The following is a 19,543-nucleotide window of genomic DNA, read 5'->3' on the forward strand; positions in this document are numbered from 1 at the left end:
TGCAAGGTCGACATGATCACACACTCTGCAGCCACCCAATGGTAATTCTAGTCACATCTTACAAGCAATAGGCACTGGTATCCCCATGGGAAAGCCTGTTCTGACAAAGCTGTGAGTATTCTTGCATGATGAACACAATTGAATATGCTGCGTCACATATTTCATACTGATTAATATTGATCTTCATCTAAACACCATCCGCCAAACACAAGCTACACAATGTCGATGTAATGTCCGTTGTTTATTTACAAAATATACAATTACAAAATGTTCTTGAAAATATGCTTGACTGTCACAATTACATGATTTGGTCCGATGAAAAATGATGTGAATACACTGAAGAGGATGGCACAGATGAAACCATGCAGGTAAACTGCTGACTGCTGAATATCTTCATGATGCATCAGTATATGAATGAACACAGTGACACCTGCCAGTCCTCACCCTCTCAGTGCAGAAACCTTGCACTCCAGACTTACAAACGTCAAAAGTGACATTTCTATGTACCTAGGATTCATTTATACCACAATTTAACGAGGAACAGTACTGCCGCAATTATGTGGTTTCACTGTATCAGTGAATGAGTGAGTCTGGCTTTTAGCACTAATCCAGACAGATCACAGCTGGGATAAACCAAAAATGGTCTAAACAGATGTAGGGAATCAAACCCAGGTCTTCTGGGTGACGCATGCCCTGTATCCCCCTCTGGATCCGCCAGTTGATCCTCTTCATTTGAGAAAGTTGCCTCTTTACACACTGCCTTGACACTGACTGCAGATTCCAACCCAAATACATACACTCATACTCTACAAAGCCCCAGTCCGAAAACATTCAGCACTGACGGTATTGTCCAAACAGAAACTACATCCCTCATCACAATCAGTCCTCCAGGGAGGCTGAGAGGTAGAATATCAAACATGCAAAGGGATAGCTGCTTAAGTAGTTATGTTCATTTTCAACATATACATTCATATGGAAATTACCTGGTTCTTTATCACTCATGTGCATGTGCTTTGGCACCCAATCAGCACCATAGAGACTGTCCCTACCAGGAGATTAGACAAATGTGGATTATTACACTTTGGCCAAATATTACAGTGCCCCATAATGCCCGGACTTGCTTATCAGAGTGAGTGAGCGAGTAAATATTTCTTTATGCCACATCAGCAAACTCATAGCCATCATAACTGAGAACTGGTTCTTGTACCTATCAACTGGGATAGCTACCACAATATACTGAAACTGATCTTAAAGGTTCTCCTCAGTGAGAAACTGCATGCAAGGTCAACCTTGCCCAGAAACTTGGAATACTGTCTGATGTATTCTAATAAGGCAGTCAACACACATCCATGTTAGAACATGTACAATGGTATGATGGGTAAGGGTGTCAGTTGTCCTGCTGATGGTTGAGTTCAGTTCTCTGCATCCTCCTCCTCCTCCTCCTCCTCCCCGTCCTCCCCATCCTCCTTGACCACATCCTGCTCCTGTTTCCAGCGTTTGGCCAGCGCCAGCAGCTTCAGGTTGGGTTTCGCCGCCTCCTCGTCGGGGAAGATGTAGTCATAGTATTCTTCCCACCCAGCTTCCGTCTGAAACCAGAAAGGAACATAATTCAGAGACTTCAAAATACAATCTCTAGAGAACAACAATTTCTAACACAAACCCAATCCCACCTAAAATCTAAAGACTCAAAAGACACAAACCCAAATGAGGAAACCCAAGAGAATCAAGGTTTACCTCCTCAGAATAAATGATAACTTGGTTAGCATTCTTGACAATCACAATTAATATCAAGGATTTGGACGTCACTGTGAGAATAATCTTGTATTTTTACTTTATTTTTATTTATCCTATTATTAATTTTCAAACTCGAATGCTGATTGAGACCTATACAACAAAGTAGTCCACTGCTACTGGTGATACTGACCCCGTCTTCTGTCTGTATCTTCCTCCTCTTCTTCACCTTCTGTGGCATCAGCTTCTGCACCACCTTCTGCGTCTCACCGTCACCATTCTCCCGCTGTGGAGAGGGAACAACTTCAATCAAAATCAGTCTGGGAATAAAAGCTTTGGCTCTGACATAATTAAGGAGGCAGGCACTAAAGGTCTGTCCATCTTTGAAAGTAAGAAACACAAACAAGCCTAAAACAGATTTATTAAGCATTAATTTTGCATTGAAGAATTTTTGAAAAATACACTAATGGAAACATTTTTTGATCATGTTACCTGCTCACACATGTACAGTAGTCTGTCCTAATTTCTCCATCCGTTTTCCTAGTCTGTCCTTACTCCCTCGTCATGTACTCTAGTCTGTCCTTACTCCCTCGTCATGCACTGTAGTCTGTCCTTACTCCCTCGTCATGTACTCTAGTCTGCCCTTACTCCCTCATCACATACGCTAGTCTCTCCTTACTCCCTCGTCACATACGCTAGTCTCTCCTTACTCCCTCATCATGGACTCTAGTCTGCCCTTACTCCCTCGTCACATACGCTAGTCTCTCCTTACTCCCTCGTCATGTACTCTAGTCTCTCCTTACTCCCTCGTCATGGACTCTAGTCTCTCCTTACTCCCTCGTCATGGACTCTAGTCTGCCCTTACTCCCTCGTCACATACGCTAGTCTCTCCTTACTCCCTCGTCATGTACTCTAGTCTCTCCTTACTCCCTCGTCATGGACTCTAGTCTCTCCTTACTCCCTCGTCATGGACTCTTGTCTCTCCTTACTCCCTCATTATATACTCCTCTAGCCTGTCTTAACTGCCCCGTCTTACTACCTCAAACTCCTGCCACGCCTCCAGGAGCATTAACCTCTCCTCCTTGTCCTCGGCTGACTTGAGGGTGCTGTTGGCCTCGCGGTATACCTTCCGCACCTTGTCATATGCTGTGTCCTCACCCGTAGACTTCTCAAACTGGGCAAAACTAATCCACACCTGTAAACATGACAATAGACGTCTTTAGGTAGTAAGATAAGCCCATTAAGTAAATGATGGCACTAAAATGCCAGTCAGATCCAGATAATCTGTGTATTACAATCAGCAGTAAAGCATAAAATATGCAATACAAGTACTGAAATATACAATTGAAAAAGATCTCTGCGTACTAAACATGCAGTTAAAGTCGCAAGTATCCTGCTCATCATGGATTGTTGGAAGGGAGGTAACTCTGCCCATATATTTCCCCGACCTCCCCCGTTTTTTTAAGCTCTCAACATAAATCCATCATTCAGCAACTGTTGCACTTCAAATATAACACATTCTCAAACAAAGGAACATTTTTCATTTCTATTTTTTGTTCACATTTTATTCTGACAAGGAGATGACTTACATACAAATAACATGGATGGTCTAATAGATGCTGTTGTCCACATCTGGAACAGATAACAGCTCTCACCTTGACGTGGTGCGTCCTCTCTAGAAGTCTCCTGTACAACATGCGTGTATTGTCGTACTCTTCCTGGTCCACCTCAAAGTCAATATACGTCTTCCACAGCACCTCAGGCATGTCAAGTTTGGGCTGACCGATGGCCAGCTCAAGGATGGAGCGAGCCCTGTCCGAGTCTCCCAGGATTGTCTCCAGCTCAGCGTACTAGGGACGAGTGAGTGAGTGAGTGAGTGAGTGAGTGAGTGAGTGAGTGAGTGAGTGAGTGAGTATGATTTTACGCCCCTTTTAGCAATATCACGGCGGGGGACACCAGAAATGGGCTTCACACATTATACCTATGTCGGGAATCGAACCCGGGTCATTGGTGTGACGAGCGAACGCTTTAACCACTAGGCTACCCTATCGCCCCTACTAGGGACGAAGGAACAGTAAATAGGAGGTCACCTTCATAACATATACCATATATTGCTGTCTATAATGCATGTTTTTCATATCTAGAATGAGGGGTTTGTGAAAGGGGGTCGTCCTATGCTCAAAGTAGAAGATTTCACATTTTTTCTTGCTGTTTCAGGTTCCACTGCCGTTGTCTGTTTGACAGGAAAACTTAGCATATGACAGTGGTCAACCGAGTGGACTAGGGACTGTCTGAACAAAGTGATCCTAGCAGTGACACTGGTGTAGCTCCCATGCTCTAAGGCTGTCTGCTGGTAGGTATTAGTGTTCACTGCTCAACTCCAACTGCTGTATTACATGGAGTCATTGCGTGATAATCTTTTGCCAAAATGAAGCAATGCAGGCGGGAATCAAAAGTCACATCAACGAAAATAGGGGGTTAAATATCAAAGAAAATGTTGCGTATTTGCTTACAGAAAAGGGTATGAGAGAAGTTAATACTTTAAACATAGACTTATAGTAGTTGGACCAGTATTTTTGTTTGTTGTTTAATGGTACAGTCAGAAATTGTCCAGCTGTATCACAGCGGCTTGTAAAATACAAGGAAGGGAAGAGCAAACCAGTGGTTGACATCAGCAACCTCCCATACCATCAGTATACGTTGATATGCAAGCAACCAAGCCTGACCTCATGACTTCTAAGCCCCTTATAACAAGCAATAGTGTGCTGGGGACCTATTCTAGCCTGTCCCCTCAGGTCTTCTCAGAATGTACACAAGCACCATTCAATAAAGCCGCAATTGTGTCAGAAAGATAAAATTAAACATTTCAGTTCTGCCAGTCTCAAACTGAGAGCAGTGGCCTACTTCAAGGGATGCAACTCTGCATAATACTCAAATGCTCTGTACAATGCTTACTAAGGCATTAATTTAATCTGAGGTATTGACAAAGAAATAACTTTCTGCATGCTACACAATTGTTTCTCTACAAATCAATAGTAAAACAATTCAATTATTAAAACACTGACTTGGACTTAACTCTTATGTTGTCATTACCTTCATCCATGATGTGCAGTTCTCAGGGCCAAACTCCAGGAACTTCTCATAGAGAATGCGGCACCGGTCGAACTCCCTCAACTGCAGCTCCAGCTCAATGTAGCCACGGAACAGTTTGTTCTTGGGACACTTGCCGATAGCTGCTCCCTGCACACAACCACCACAGCTGTAAACACTAGGGGCCACTGACAATAGGTTTCAAGACAAGGGAGTACCGGCGTACCGCATTTACAGCTGTTAACCCTAGGGGCCACTGACAATAGGTTTCAAGACAAGGGAGTACTGGCGTACCACATTTACAGCTGTAAACACTAGGGGCCACTGACAACAGGTTCAAGACAAGGGAGTACTGGCGTACCACATTTACAGCTGTAAACACTAGGGGCCACTGACAATAGGTTTCAAGACAAGGGAGTACTGGCGTACCACATTTACAGCTGTAAACCCTAGGGGCCACTGACAACAGGTTCAAGACAAGGGAGTACTGGCGTACCACATTTACAGCTGTAAACACTAGGGGCCACTGACAACAGGTTCACGATAAGGGAGTACTGGCGTACCACATTTACAGCTGTAAACACTAGGGGCCACTGACAACAGGTTCAAGACAAGGGAGTACTGGCGTACCACATTTACAGCTGTAAACACTAGGGGCCACTGACAACAGGTTCAAGACAAGGGAGTACTGGCGTACCACATTTACAGCTGTAAACCCTAGGGGCCACTGACAATAGGTTTCAAGACAAGGGAGTACTGGCGTACCACATTTACAGCTGTAAACCCTAGGGGCCACTGACAACAGGTTCAAGACAAGGGAGTACTGGCGTACCACATTTACAGCTGTTAACCCTAGAGGCCACTGACAATAGGTTTCAAGACAAGGGAGTACTGGCGTACCACATTTACAGCTGTTAACCCTAGGCGCCACTGACAATAGGTTTCAAGACAAGGGAGTACTGGCGTACCACATTTACAGCTGTAAACACTAGGGGCATCTGACAATAGGTTTCAAGACAAGGGAGTACTGGCGTACCACATTTACAGCTGTAAACACTAGGGGCCACTGACAATAGGTCTCAAGACAAGGGAGTACTGGCGTACCACATTTACAGCTGTTAACACTAGGGGCATCTGACAATAGGTTTCAAGACAAGGGAGTACTGGCGTACCACATTTACAGCTGTAAACACTAGGGGCCACTGACAACAGGTTCAAGACAAGGGAGTACTGGCGTACCACATTTACAGCTGTTAACCCTAGGGGCCACTGACAATAGGTTTCAAGACAAGGGAGTACTGGCGTACCACATTTACAGCTGTAAACACTAGGGGCATCTGACAATAGGTTTCAAGACAAGGGAGTACTGGCGTACCACATTTACAGCTGTAAACACTAGGGGCCACTGACAATAGGTTCAAGACAAGGGAGTACTGGCGTACCACATTTACAGCTGTAAACACTAGGGACAACTGACAATAGGTCTCAAGACAAGGGAGTACTGGCGTACCACATTTGCAGCTGTAAACACTACAGTCTGTTTGACTCCAAATGAGAACGAGTGAGTGAGTGAATATTGCTTAACGCCGCATCAGCAATTTTGCAGCTATTCGCGGCGATCCAAATGAGAACGATGAATCCAGAAAAGTGTATGAAACATCAATACGGTACTTGACCATGAATACCCTGTACCCAATTAAATCTGAATTTTGTTTTTTTTAAAACCCATGACAGATGAAGTTCTTTAAGAAACTATCATGTAATTTTGTAAAGCAATGTGTACATGACACGCAGGGGGACAAACCGTGGAAGGCACAGCGCAAGCGCGCATGCACTGCACGTTCTGTGGTAGGGGAAATGACATGACATGGACATTATTTATTTCCAATTTGGGAATTGTTACAGACATTTGCTTCATACTTGGGGCCAAATAGCAGCCTATGAGCAGGTCTAGATTAATCCATGTAATCTGTAGATACCTTGGAGCAACAAAATTCAGGATAAGCTTAGTATGAAGCATCAGGGATGACCATCTAATGATTCATTTCATTTTTTATGGCCTAAATGAGTCCGAGTTAACTGGGTTTCACAGTAATTTCATGTCTGAGTTAGTGACTCCTCCACCAACAACTCTTCCATGTCCAGCCAGTGTTGGAATTAGCTTACCGTATTCAACGTAATAAGCACCCCGCTCTAATAAGCGCCCACGGCGATATTTGCTGATATATTGGCTGGTGAACAATCCCAATTAGCACCCTTTCCGATTGATCAATGTACACAAGACTTATTTATTCGCGTTGAATACACACTCGTGTGTTATATGCACCCTTAATTATGGGCAATTAAATTCTGGGAAAATATATCTGTCGTACATCAACATTTCAGGCTGTCACCATAAACCACAAAATTTATCTTTCAACTCTGTTTTTTTCACCAAAATAATATTCTAATAAGAACCCCCTATCTCTAATTTTGAGAGCGCCCTGGGCGCTTATTACGTCGACACATACATTGACACATACATTGCTTGCAGGCCATAAGGCCTGACACTACAGGCCCAACTTGAGCTCTACCTGCCCCAGGCCTGTGGGCAGGCTCTAACTATGAACAGTGTGTCCAGCTATTGGCCAACCTACCAGCACCCTCCTGGCAGCCTGTAGGTTCCGCTGGCGGATCTCGAACTGTGCCAGCAGCAGCCACACCTTGGCGAAGGTGAAGCTCTTGTGAGGGACAACATCTAGACAGGCTTTGTACACATTGCGTGCATGCTCCATGTCCCCAGTCTCGAGCTCCTCGTACACAGCGTAGTTGATCCACAGGTAGATGTACCTCCGCCAGTGACGCTTTTCCTGCCAACATGGAGCACCTCAGATGTCTTCCAATGCAAAATCAACAATCGGAAATATTGTCGTACTGAATCTGTTTGCTGTTGTCTGTATGGCCTGATGGCACTATCTGTGATAATGCAGACACATATTGATAAGGGGTATAAGAACTGGCTTTACTGCTTTGTATCATGTTTGGAATCGATCACAGGTCCTCTGCGTTCACTTCCTTACCACACCCAGGGGTAGAACCCATGGTCATATCCACCTAGTCAGAGGCTCATTTTTTACTTGTGGCTGATGCAAAGAAACTAGATTTTGGGAGAAAACAACTCGTCTTGGACTAACGGACTAGTGACTGACGTCAGAGAAATTATTTGGAGTACTTGAAATCACTACTCGTTATGTTCAGTGAGTTAGGTTTTACACTGCTTTGAACAGTATTTGAGTGATGTCACAGCATGTCTGCTTAATCATGTGAGAAGTGACTTGGTTTTAACGCCGCATTGAACAGTAGTCCAGTTATTTCATGGCATGACAGCTTAATGTGAAGGAAAGCCTAAAGTGATGGTGGTCCCAGATATTCACCACTTTGGGAAAACCCACAAGCACGGGTATGGTGCTGACAAACCTAGAAACACAATCGGGGTGAACCAGGATTCGACCCACAATCATAGGTTTCTGCAGTGTCTAAGGGATAAAACTCTGCACAGCGAATTGCGGCGCCTTAGACGACTGGTCCAGTCATGTAAGTAAAGCCTAAATGGATGTAGGTCTTGGAGGTTACCATTCCGGTGAAGCCCATGAGCGCAGGTATGGTCCTGACAAACCAAGTATCATAATGAGGGCAAATTTGGGATTCAAACACACAACAATCTGATTGTGGTATGCCAAAGTGATGCCTGTCTTCACAGTAAATTAAGACAACTTAGAATGGGATACCTGTGCCCCTGTGTAAGTTAAGTTTATGCTACTTTGAACAGCTTACTGTAGAATGAAACCTCAAAGTGATGATACTTCATCAGAAACCAGAAAGATATGTTACCTTTGATGGTGGGAGGTTGGCAATGGCTCGCTCATACGTCTCCCGCACTTGCTCTACATTCCCATCAGCCTCCAACAGTCGCAGGTAGTCGAACCAGGCATCGTAGTTCATGGGATTGGCATTCACTTCCTGACAAGCAAGTCAATGTGTTATCAAGGCTTTCAGACCAGTGACGAACATTTGGTCATTCTTAAAAAGGGAAGGGTCATCCAACAAAAATGTGCCATTAACTTACTGTATTAATGTCAAACTCTTAAGTATTCTTATACATCTTCATGCAAAATGATAATTCGACCCATGTTACTGTTATTTTATTGATTATCCAAAATGTCAGGAGATCTAAACACATATATAGGTAAACCAATTATAACAAAATGTGAAGTGCCAAATAGAGCGTCAGGCATGTCATGTACTCTAATCAGTACACTCATCTTAAAGCTCCCCACAGTGACACTTTGCTTCCTCTCCCCCATACCAGGAATGTAACGAAGGTTTCAAGCACTGTGTTGGAAGTTGCTTTATAACATGTCATCACATACCAGTAAGTGGATCACTGGGAAGAATGTTATGTTATATGCACATTTGATGTTTATGATGTTGCTTTTCTGTTGAACCTGCCGTTCATGCAGCCTAAATGGATAAAATGTCCTAAAATGAACGCTAAACTGCTTTTTAAAATCTTGCTGCAAAGTTGATACTAGGAATACTTACAGACAAGCACTATAAGGACATAATCAATTAACTCCTAAGTCTTCATCCCTACCATCTCGCCTCATTTACCTTCAGGCAAACAAAATCTCTTCATGTTTTCCCTGCTGAGGAAATACACAAATTACATAGTCCTAGAATGAGTTCACTCTTCTCGTGAATCACATCCATCTAAAATTCATATAAACAGTTTGTTTAAAAAAATAAAATAATTTTTTTTTTAATAATTACTGTCTTTTGCATCACGTTTTTTTAAAGATTCGGATGAAACCCTAGTAATTAATGTAAGACAAGTATGAAGAAGAGCTTATGCTAGACACTGTTTTTGTCCTACCTCTTCATACTGGAAGCGCCTCTTGTTGACTATGACATCCTCTATGGCAGCCCGACTACCATACCTCTTCTCATGCATGGTGTACTGCTTGTAGATCTCTTGACAAGCTTCCTTCGGCAGGTGGTCCAATGCAAACTTGTAGATGACACGGGCTCGGTCATGCTGGATTAGACAGTACTTGTTACACAATGTCTACAGTACTTGTCACACAATGTCTACTGAACTTGTCGCACAATGTCTACAGTACTTGTAACACAATGTCTACAGTACTTGATACACACGCACAATGTCTACAGTACTTGTTTCAAAATGTCTATAGCACATGTAACACAATGTCTACAGTACTTGTCGCAAAATGGCTACAGTACTTGTTGCACAATGTCTACAGTACTTGTTACACAATGTCTACAGTACTTGTTTCAAAATGTCTACAGTACTTCTTACACAATGTCTACAGTACTTGTTTCAAAATGTCTATAGCACATGTTACACAATGTCTACAGTACTTGTCGCAAAATGGCTACAGTACTTGTTGCACGATGTCTACAGTACTTGTTACACAATGTCTACAGTACTTGTTACACAATGTCTACAGTACTTGTTGCACAATGTCTACAGTACTTGTCACACAATGTCTACAGTACTTGTCACACAATGTCTACAATACTTGTCACACAATGTCTACAGTACTTGTTACACAATGTCTACAAAACTTGTTACACAATGTCTATGATACATGGAACATGGGCTGACTGGAGGGAAAAACAGCCAGGCAAACTAGAGGTTGATAGCATGAGCAATGTTCCATGCCATCAGTTCCCGATGACACACAATAAGCCAGGTCACATATTGCAACCACATAATCCACATTCGTCAGCCCCTACAAGCATGGGATACTGGAGACCTATTCTGCCCTTTACTGTGAGCAAGAAGATAATGGTTGAGACAAATACTCACTTGATAACTGAACCTTGAAGAACTATAAGGAACAGGTCATTAACACAAGCTCAGACATTCTTGGGACAACAAAGTGACCTTAGTGCCACAACTATCGTAAGTCTATGTCTCATGGAAGTATGATCGTCACAGCGCTAAGATCACTTTATGCAAGTGGGACGAGGATTTGTGGCCCACAATTATCTCTTTGAAAAGGTCTGATGCCATCAGATGCTGGCTTGCGTTAATTTCTAATCATTCTCATGCTGCTATATGTATGTACCTCCTTTTGCCCTTCTTCAAACTTGGCAAATGCAATGAGCAGTTTCTCGTCAACATTATGCTCCCCAAAGAACTCCACGGCCCTTTCGTAGATGCTCCGGGAACTGTTGATGTAGGAGTGCTTCTCCTCAAACTTGGCATACTTGATCCAGTTCTTCACCTCCGGGTGGACGATCACGAGTAACACAGTTAAGGAAAGCATGGCACCCAGGTTGACAGATTCATTTCGATCAAGTAATGATTTACCCATGAGTGAGTGAGTGAGTGAGTTGGGTTTAACGCCGCTTTTAACAGTATTCCAGTAATATCGCGGCGTGTCAGCTTAATGTGGGAGGAAAGCCTGAAGTGATGCAGGTCTCAGACATTTCCCACTTCGGTGAAACCAACAAGCACAGGTATGGTGCTGACAAACTTAGAAACATAATTGGGGCGAACCGGGATTCGAACCCACAATCATAGGTTTCTGGCATGCCCAAGGGACGCAACTCTGCACAGCGAATCATGGTGCCTTAGACGACTGGGCCACCAGTGCCCCCGATTTACACATGAAATTTGTTAGGGGTTCTGCAAATGTCAGAAATTGTTAAAACAGATAATCATATTTTTTATCATGTACATAAGCCGCTGTTATTTGTCATATAATCAGTAACGGACAGGCATCTATGAATCCCAGAATTTCCAAGTAATAGTAGAGAGAACGTTCTCTAAGGGGTGAGGTGAAGTGAAATGGGGTTTAGCATCACCTCAAGATTACTGCCTTTTTTAGCAACGTGCATGCATGTGTGTGTGGGTGTGTTTGTGGGGCTTCTTGTACTAGTCTGAACGAAGGCCGAATTATAGTGCTCGCCCACTGAGATACCTGCCACAGCTTCACAGGAATACCCCACTCAGACACAGTATACTGACTCCGAGCCGACCAGTCCTTGTTTTAGCCCCTCAATGCTGAGCTCCAAGCGGGGTAACAACAAGTACTATTTTTTAACGTCTTTTGGTATGATGTTGTCGAGGATCGAACCGCAAACATTCTATTCTCCGGACGAACGCTCTACCACTAGACCATGGAGGCAGTCACTTAAAGAATCTAGATAAAACATCTGTGATCATTCAGTGTTTTATATCTCTATGTATAATGGAATAGAGATATACACGTAATACACTGGCTACAGTGAGTGAGTGAGTGAGTGAGCGATTATTCTTTAATGCCACTTTTAGCAACATTCCAGCAATATCACTGCGGGGGACGCCAGAAATGGGCTTCACACATTGTACCCATGTAGGGAATCGAACCCTGTCTTCGACGTGACGAGCAAACACTTTAACCACTAGGCTACCCCATCGTAGCTACAAAGATGACAGAATGGAGAAATATAACAGTGATGACTGATAAGCATGGTGAGGTTAAAATTACATTACAACTTTTTCAGTGCTAAATGACCAAGAGTATGCCATAACCATGATAACAATGTCCTAGTGGTCATGTTTTCAGCTGGTGAAGGATATATCTCTCGTATATTGCCCTGGCTCGGTCCAGTTCCTTGTAGCGGAGCTCAAAGTTGATGTAGGAGTGCCAGGCTTGTTCCTCAGGCTCCCACTCGGTCCATCTCTCGAACACTTGGCGACACCCTGCAGGGGGGGGGAACAGAAACCAATCATAGCTCAGAATGTCAGAAAACAAATACAAAAAAAAAGATATTAGCACTCACTCTAGAAAGAAACCACAGAGGATTATAGACCTTTAGCATCAACTTAAGGTTTTGAGAACAAAACATCAAATGGGTAGTACAGGGTGAGCTAAAACTGTAAGGCAGATGCAAATATACCGACTCAGAGTGAGTGAGTTCGATTTAATGCCACTTTTAATGTGGGAGTAAAGCCCGAAGTGATGCAGGTCTCAGACGTTTACCACTTTGGTGAAACCCACGTGCACAGGTATGGTGCTGACAAACCTAGAAACATAATCAGGACGAACCGGGATATGAACCCACAATCATAGGTTTCTGGCATGTCCAAGGGACGCAACTCTGCACAGCAAATCACGGCGCCTTAGACAACTGGGCCACCCGTGCCCCCTACTGACTCAGAAGTATCATGACATATCATCACGATTAATAATACGATATCTTATCCTGTATGTGTATAGATAACAGTGACCATGGTTACATTAGCATGCTAAGTAGACCAGCAATTTAATGCTAAACATGAACAAGGCTGTTCCATTACATGTTCAAAACTGAACTTTCTGCCTTCTTACTTCTTAGTTATAATAAATGTATGATAAATATTTCTGTGGAAGTGAATTATTCACATGCGTAAATTTAAAGACATCATAATTATTATTTATATTGATATCCCGGCATATGATAACATCCGTCGATAAAATGCAATACAACCAATGTTCAAACGTAGACTTTAAACATACATGTTCCTGCAGTAAATAAACTGCTATAGTAATAGGAAAGCATCAGCTGTTCCTTAACTTCTGTTGAGTAGTATACGCTTACCTGCAATGTTGGCCAGCATCTCCTCCATATAGGTGTACTTGTACCAGAACTGGTTGGCCCGGGGCAGGATGGTGACAGCCCGATCCCACACATTCCTGGCATGGTTAATCTGGCGGTTCCTGCCACACAAGTTATCACAGTGAATCACTTAATCCAATGTCTCAACATGCCAACACAACAACATGCCAACACAACAACATGCCAACACAACAACATGCCAACACAACAACATGCCAACACAACAACATGCCAACACAACAACATGTAGTGAGAGACTGAGCAGGTGAGCAAGCAGGTTTGGATGAGTGAGTGAGTTAGTGAGTTAGTTTGGGCGAATGAGTGAGTGAGTGAGTGAGTGAGTGAGTGAGTGAGTGAGTGAGTGAGTGAGTGAGTGAGTGAGTGAGTGAGTGAGTGAGAGTGAGTTTGGGCGAATGAGTGAGTGAGTGAGTGAGTTAGTTTGGGCGAATGAGTGAGTGAGAACATGATGCAAAATCATGGTTTACTTCTATGAGCAAGAAAGTGACTGAGTATGGTTTTATGCTGCTTTTAGCAATATTCCAGCAATATCACAGCAGGGGACACCAGAAACAGGCTTCACACATTGTATCCATGTGGGGAATCACACCTGGGACTAAAGTGTGATGAGCAAAATCTTCAACCAATAGGCTACCCCACTGCCCCTACTTCAGTGAACAAATGAGTCGGTGCTTACGCTGCATTGAACAGTATAAACCTATATCATGTTTATCACAATGATCACGGCACATCAACTTAATGTGGGTAGAAATAGTTAGAAGAGTCTCACATTTTGCAAACCCTTCTTACTTTGGAATACCCCTGTGAATAATTGTGTCTGGGCAGACAAACCAGAGATTGATATTATGAGCAACAATCCATGTCATCGGTAAACATTGCTGGGCACCAATTCAAGACAGGAGACCCTACAGGGTCAGACTAATGGTCATCGTCAAGGTGAATCAAAGACTTGAACTAATGGCCAAAGGATCCTGACAGCCAAGGGGGGCAACTCTTACATAACTCTGAGACCACTGGTGCAGGAGGGTGGCCAAGTCGTCTAAGGTGCTCGAATCGTTGTGTAGAGTTGCATCCCATGGGGAAGCCAGAAACCTATTATTGTTGGTTCGAATAGTGGTTTGCCCTGATTATGTGTCTAGATTTGTCTGCACCATACTTATGCTCGTGTGTTTCACCAAAATGAAGACCTACATCACTTCAGGCGTTCCTCCCAGATTAAGCTGGAACGCCGTTATATAACTGGAATACTGTTCAAGTCGTAGTTAAACCCAACTCACTCACTCTGGACACAAACAATACAGGATAAAATGATGACTACTATTACAGACACTGGTTCCCTCTAGTTCTTCCAAAATGATACTTCATAAACGTGACAGTGACATGGAAAGGAAGGTCATGTTTCTGACCCTGTGCTGGTGATACACGGTAGGTCTACACACCTCATTTCCATCTCTGCATACTTCAGCCAGACTGTGATGTTCCTGTGGTCAACATCCAGAGCTCTCTCCCAGATTGATCTTGCTCTGAAAACATCAATCATGTCAATCATAGAACAACACACAAACAATCACAATGTCTTCAGTTGATGAGCAGTTGGCTGTACCCTTGATTGTAAATCATTAACCACTTGAACAGGTTGAGATCTTCCGTTTCACAAATTCTGTTTTTCATTTTAATGCAAGTGGCTTTACTTACAACAAATTAATATTCTAACTGAAAACGTTATAGAGACAATAAAACTACCACATGAACCTATAATAAGCTACCATTGAACGTCATGAAAAAGATTTGTTCTTTATGAAATGACATCGGTTGTTAATAACTGTTGAGCCTCAGTAAAATGTTAATCATGGTTTAATTTACACCATCTATACGGGAGAGAAAATATGGATGTCAACTTCTTTATTATTAGGAACACGTTTCAGAGTATATGCTTACTGAGTTACTCCTTCATCAGGTGACCACAATGTTTTGGAGTATATGCTTACTCCTTCATCAGGTGATGAAGGAGTAAGCATATACTCCGTAATGTTGCGTTCCTCATAATAAAGAAGTTGACATCCATATATTCTCTTCCGTATGTGTATCACTTCTAAATGCCTTTCAAAGACCTACACCATCTATGTTGGGCATTTCCTGGAATGTGTTTCAGCAGGTAAGCAAGTACCTACCCTGCTGACAAAACATAAATCCTCGTTGCTTTTGTTTGGCCATGCTCTTATCAAGATCACAAATCCAATCAGTGAATATTTCACCTGTCATTCAAGCTTATGAGTTGGCACGGTAAGTAGCAGGCATGCTTCTCACATTCTTAAAACACCGAGGTTTCTGAGATTTTCCAATGACAAGCAATTTAAGTTTTTCTGTGCCAGTCATATTTGCTGCTACCAACAGAGTTATTCTGTCCTTCAATTTCTTCCCCCCACTACATTTCTCAGATATTAGATGAAGAGTTCTCTGGGGTGACAGTTTATAAAACAGGCCAGTTTTGTCTGCATTGAAAATGTTTTCTGGCTCGTACGTTGCAAGATAATCTGGAAGATGAGAGGTCAACCAATCATGGACGATGTTGGTGTCAACAGCTGCGCATTCACCAAGTGAAGATTTTGCGTCCAGATTTACACGTCCAGCTTAGTTAGCGAAGAAGAGAAGAATGACATACGGGGGCATGTCTTCGGACACCAGACGTCACGAGTATCATGGAGGTCATGTTGGGCAAAAAGTTACTGAAGACATTCATGTATGTATATACATTCATTCATTTCCTGTTAGGACTTCGGTAGTAAGAGAATTGTGCAATATGTAATGCAGCAGAAGTTAAAAATAGTTTCATTTCCTACCTTTGAAGTTCCTTCTGGCTTTCTTCCCACTGAGCATACTTAATCCAGTTGGTCATCACACTTCGGTTCTTGCGTATGTTGTCCTCTGAAGCCTGTTTAACACAGAGGAGGTAGCACTTAGAAGACAACAACGCTACTTACCATGGCCCGATATTAAAAGGGAGATAATAGTAAACTGAATGAAGAGTCTGTCAATCCAAGTTTCTGATGCTTTTCTCATCAACTTTAAAGGCATTATTCTCAACACATAACAGTTTCCCTATTGGCAACAACAAGAATGGGTTAAGTTAAACCAAACAGTAAATGTAGTAGACTGGGGCAACAACAGTACTTCATGAATTATTGGGTCTGATAGTGTACAACAGGGGAGATAACTTCTTTTTCAGCAAATTGTAAAACAATGAAGCCTAATCATTTCTTTGTTCCTTAATGCCGCACTCAGCAATGTTCCACCTATATGACGGTCTGTAAATCAAGTCTAGACCAGACAATCCAGTGAATTACATCATGAGCATCAATTTACGCAAATGGGATATGATGACATGCATCAATCAAGTCAGTGAGTCTGACCATCTGATCCTGTTAGTTGCCTCTGAAGCCAATTGCAGAAGTGTTGCCATTGTGATACTAATATTCAACATTACCTTTCTTTTCCTCATTCGATAATCAGCAAGTTCCTCAGGGTCAGATATCTTCTGTTTGGGAGGCTGGAAAAGAAAATCACACACGGGAAGTGTAAGTTTCTCATGGCTGTCAATGTTAGAAGAAATTCAATATGTCTGTCAACATGCTCAGAACTATATGGATACCTAGGAATATTGACACACATTGAAAATATTTGCTCCATCAGGATGCAGAATTCAGCTCAGAAATAATGAAATATGATTAAAACCTTCAAGACCATTTAACAGGCTGGCTATAACGACATACGTTTTTCTGCAATACAATACATATATAGATACTAATGTTGCGATATGATAATGGATACACTTCCATGTTGGAATAGAGGGCATCACAAAGTACCAATCTTTCTGTGAATTATCACAACCTTATATATCAATACTGAAACTTCCACTCAGTGACACTGACAGACATATCAACATCATTTTTTCATATTTTTCATGTTACTCAAAATAGCTTTAAAAAACAAACTACAAAAAAGTCACTCTCACATGGTAATGCAAACACTGGCAAATGTACGCCAAATAACCAGCAGCAAAATGTGTTTCTCAAATAGCATAGATAAACCTCTACCACATTTACCCATTCACATTACTATCTGTATTCAGTGTAGCCAGAACTGGAGCAGGTCAGCCTCACAAGCTGTTTGTACATGATAAAGACTCAACTTACCGGCGGCACCAGCTCCAATTCCCTCTCCTTTGCCTCTCTCAGCAACTGCTCTGCTGTGATCTGTACTGGAGCAGGCATTTTGTTCTTCACCTAAATTGAACAAAAATGAACGTTGATGAACAAATTGTATTGATCAGATTGTTATGATTTAGGCTCGAGAAAATGTTTTACGTTTTGAGCCATTTTCGTATTTACTCACATGTTAACATCCCCATTGGGCAGTGACAGTCTTCATTTTGTATTCAAAATACATGACATACCGATACCTTAATGCTTTTGGCAGTTAGGTTCAGTCAATTTGGTCAACAGTGTTGTTATACCATTCAGTTTCTTCATGTTTTCATGGAGTAATGGTGATTTATACATATATATACATAATTTACGCAAATATGCAGCTTATCGGGACCCTTGATGGTGATAGCCATAACAGAAACCATATCTCTGGCTATAATGTAGGCTATATATAATTACACTCATAGCTCAGTGATGTTAGAGTAAGCAGCTTTAAAACAATTAATAAGTATTGACACATATGGACACTGAACATGCTGAATATGTATTAGTAAATTCTGAACATGTGCTGAAAAAACCATGATAACCACTGTCATTTGTGCTGAAGGGGTCATCGTTGGCACAGGTACTACAGATATGTTTCCCTAAACAAACTCATAATACAGAAAGGTAGGATAGGATGTGTCCATTCCGTCGCAGGCCGTATTGAGGCAGTACACGTTGTATATTTTTCTCTTGGTATTTCCTTATAAAGAATCAGAACTGTCATACTTTTGTATGGTTTGTTTGTTTGTTGTTTAATGCCGCACTCAGCAATACTCCAGCTATATGACAGCGGTCTGTAAATAATAGTGGCGGGACCAGACAATCCAGTGATTGACATCATGAACATCTTTCCACGCAATTTGAAAACGATAACATGCGTCAACCAAGTCAGCAAGTCTGACCACCCGATCCCGTTAGTTGCCTCATACAACAAGCATAGTCGCCTTAGTTTCACGGCAAGCATGGGTGGCTGAAGACCTATTCTACCCTGGATCTTCACAGGTCCTGTTGTATGGAATGCATTCCAGTCTGCTTTATAAAAAATAAGCAAACAGTGACGTATGTACATAACACTAATATTCCACGATGCACAGTATTATCCTGCATGCACTTGTCATCAGCCCAACGAGGACTACAACTTGAACCTGTTTCGGGTTGAGGAATATGACTCAAAAGCCGTTTGGGGTACCTTTCTGTATTCTGATTTTGGTTAGGGTACATTTCTGTATACAGTAACATGCCTGGGATAGCCTACATATCTGTAGTACCCGGGTCAACAACGACACCTTAAGCATCATTTGTCGGTATGGGATAAGAAGCGACACAGGCAGCCAGTATTGGCTAGAGCATGGAGTCCATTGAGGTATATTGGAATTGCTGCTTATCTAGTTTAGGCCGTATTTTATTCCCAAACGTGTACTTTATATTCTTTATTGAGATCTGCAGATTTTAATAAAATAATTTTCTGGTCGTGTTGTTCACTTAATTTTCTTTGTAAGAGATTTACCTTTGCAACTTTAGGCATCTTCATCTTCCCGTCGCTTGTTGTCTCCATGTTTGTTGTTTTTTCTGCTGGAAATGTATGTAAGAAAACAAAATCTCTCAAAATGAGTTAATCTCAATTGTCTGATTCAAGTCCCTTTTCAAAACACGCTTCCGGAAGCGTAGTACATACGAAATAGTAGTCGCGCACATTTCTTGAAATATTATTTCTCGACAAATTTATAAACTATAACCTCGTAATATTATCGAAGTAGCAGGCTAAGAAAAAAGCATATCATGTTAAAATATTTCAAAAGTGTTAT

The 19,543-nt window shown here is 42.1% G+C and overlaps 1 protein-coding gene across 1 annotated transcript; it reads right to left on the reverse strand.

Annotated features, from left to right (window-relative positions):
- Positions 1 to 224: 224 nt before the first annotated feature.
- On the reverse strand, positions 225 to 19,411 carry LOC124146449 (crooked neck-like protein 1). Its single transcript, XM_048403901.1, has 16 exons — positions 19,246 to 19,411; positions 17,682 to 17,771; positions 16,973 to 17,035; positions 16,329 to 16,420; positions 14,928 to 15,011; positions 13,453 to 13,571; positions 12,452 to 12,574; positions 10,953 to 11,131; positions 9,734 to 9,895; positions 8,692 to 8,820; positions 7,458 to 7,670; positions 4,825 to 4,971; positions 3,387 to 3,581; positions 2,771 to 2,926; positions 1,925 to 2,017; positions 225 to 1,586 (listed from the first exon to the last, which is right to left on the reverse strand). Exons 1-16 carry the CDS (start codon positions 19,291 to 19,293, stop codon positions 1,413 to 1,415), a joined length of 2,067 nt encoding a protein of 688 aa, XP_048259858.1. The 5' UTR covers positions 19,294 to 19,411; the 3' UTR covers positions 225 to 1,412.
- Between the last annotated feature and the right edge of the window lie 132 nt (positions 19,412 to 19,543).

The sequence above is a fragment of the Haliotis rufescens genome, unplaced genomic scaffold, assembly GCF_023055435.1.
Source record: "Haliotis rufescens isolate VD_foot unplaced genomic scaffold, xgHalRufe1.0.p SCAF_3, whole genome shotgun sequence".
In the NCBI taxonomy this organism is placed as follows: Eukaryota; Metazoa; Mollusca; class Gastropoda; order Lepetellida; family Haliotidae; genus Haliotis; species Haliotis rufescens.

Coding starts and splice junctions, on each gene's coding strand:
- LOC124146449 (XM_048403901.1), bottom strand. CDS start 19,293: ATGGAGACAACAAGCGACGGGAAGATGAAGATGCCTAAAGTTGCAAAG. Junction 11,132..12,451: donor CAGGGCAATATACGAGAGAT/ATATCCTTCACC, acceptor TAACTGTGTTAC/TCGTGATCGTCCACCCGGAG. Junction 2,018..2,770: donor AGGCGTGGCAGGAGTTTGAG/GTAGTAAGACGG, acceptor CCCTCTCCACAG/CGGGAGAATGGTGACGGTGA.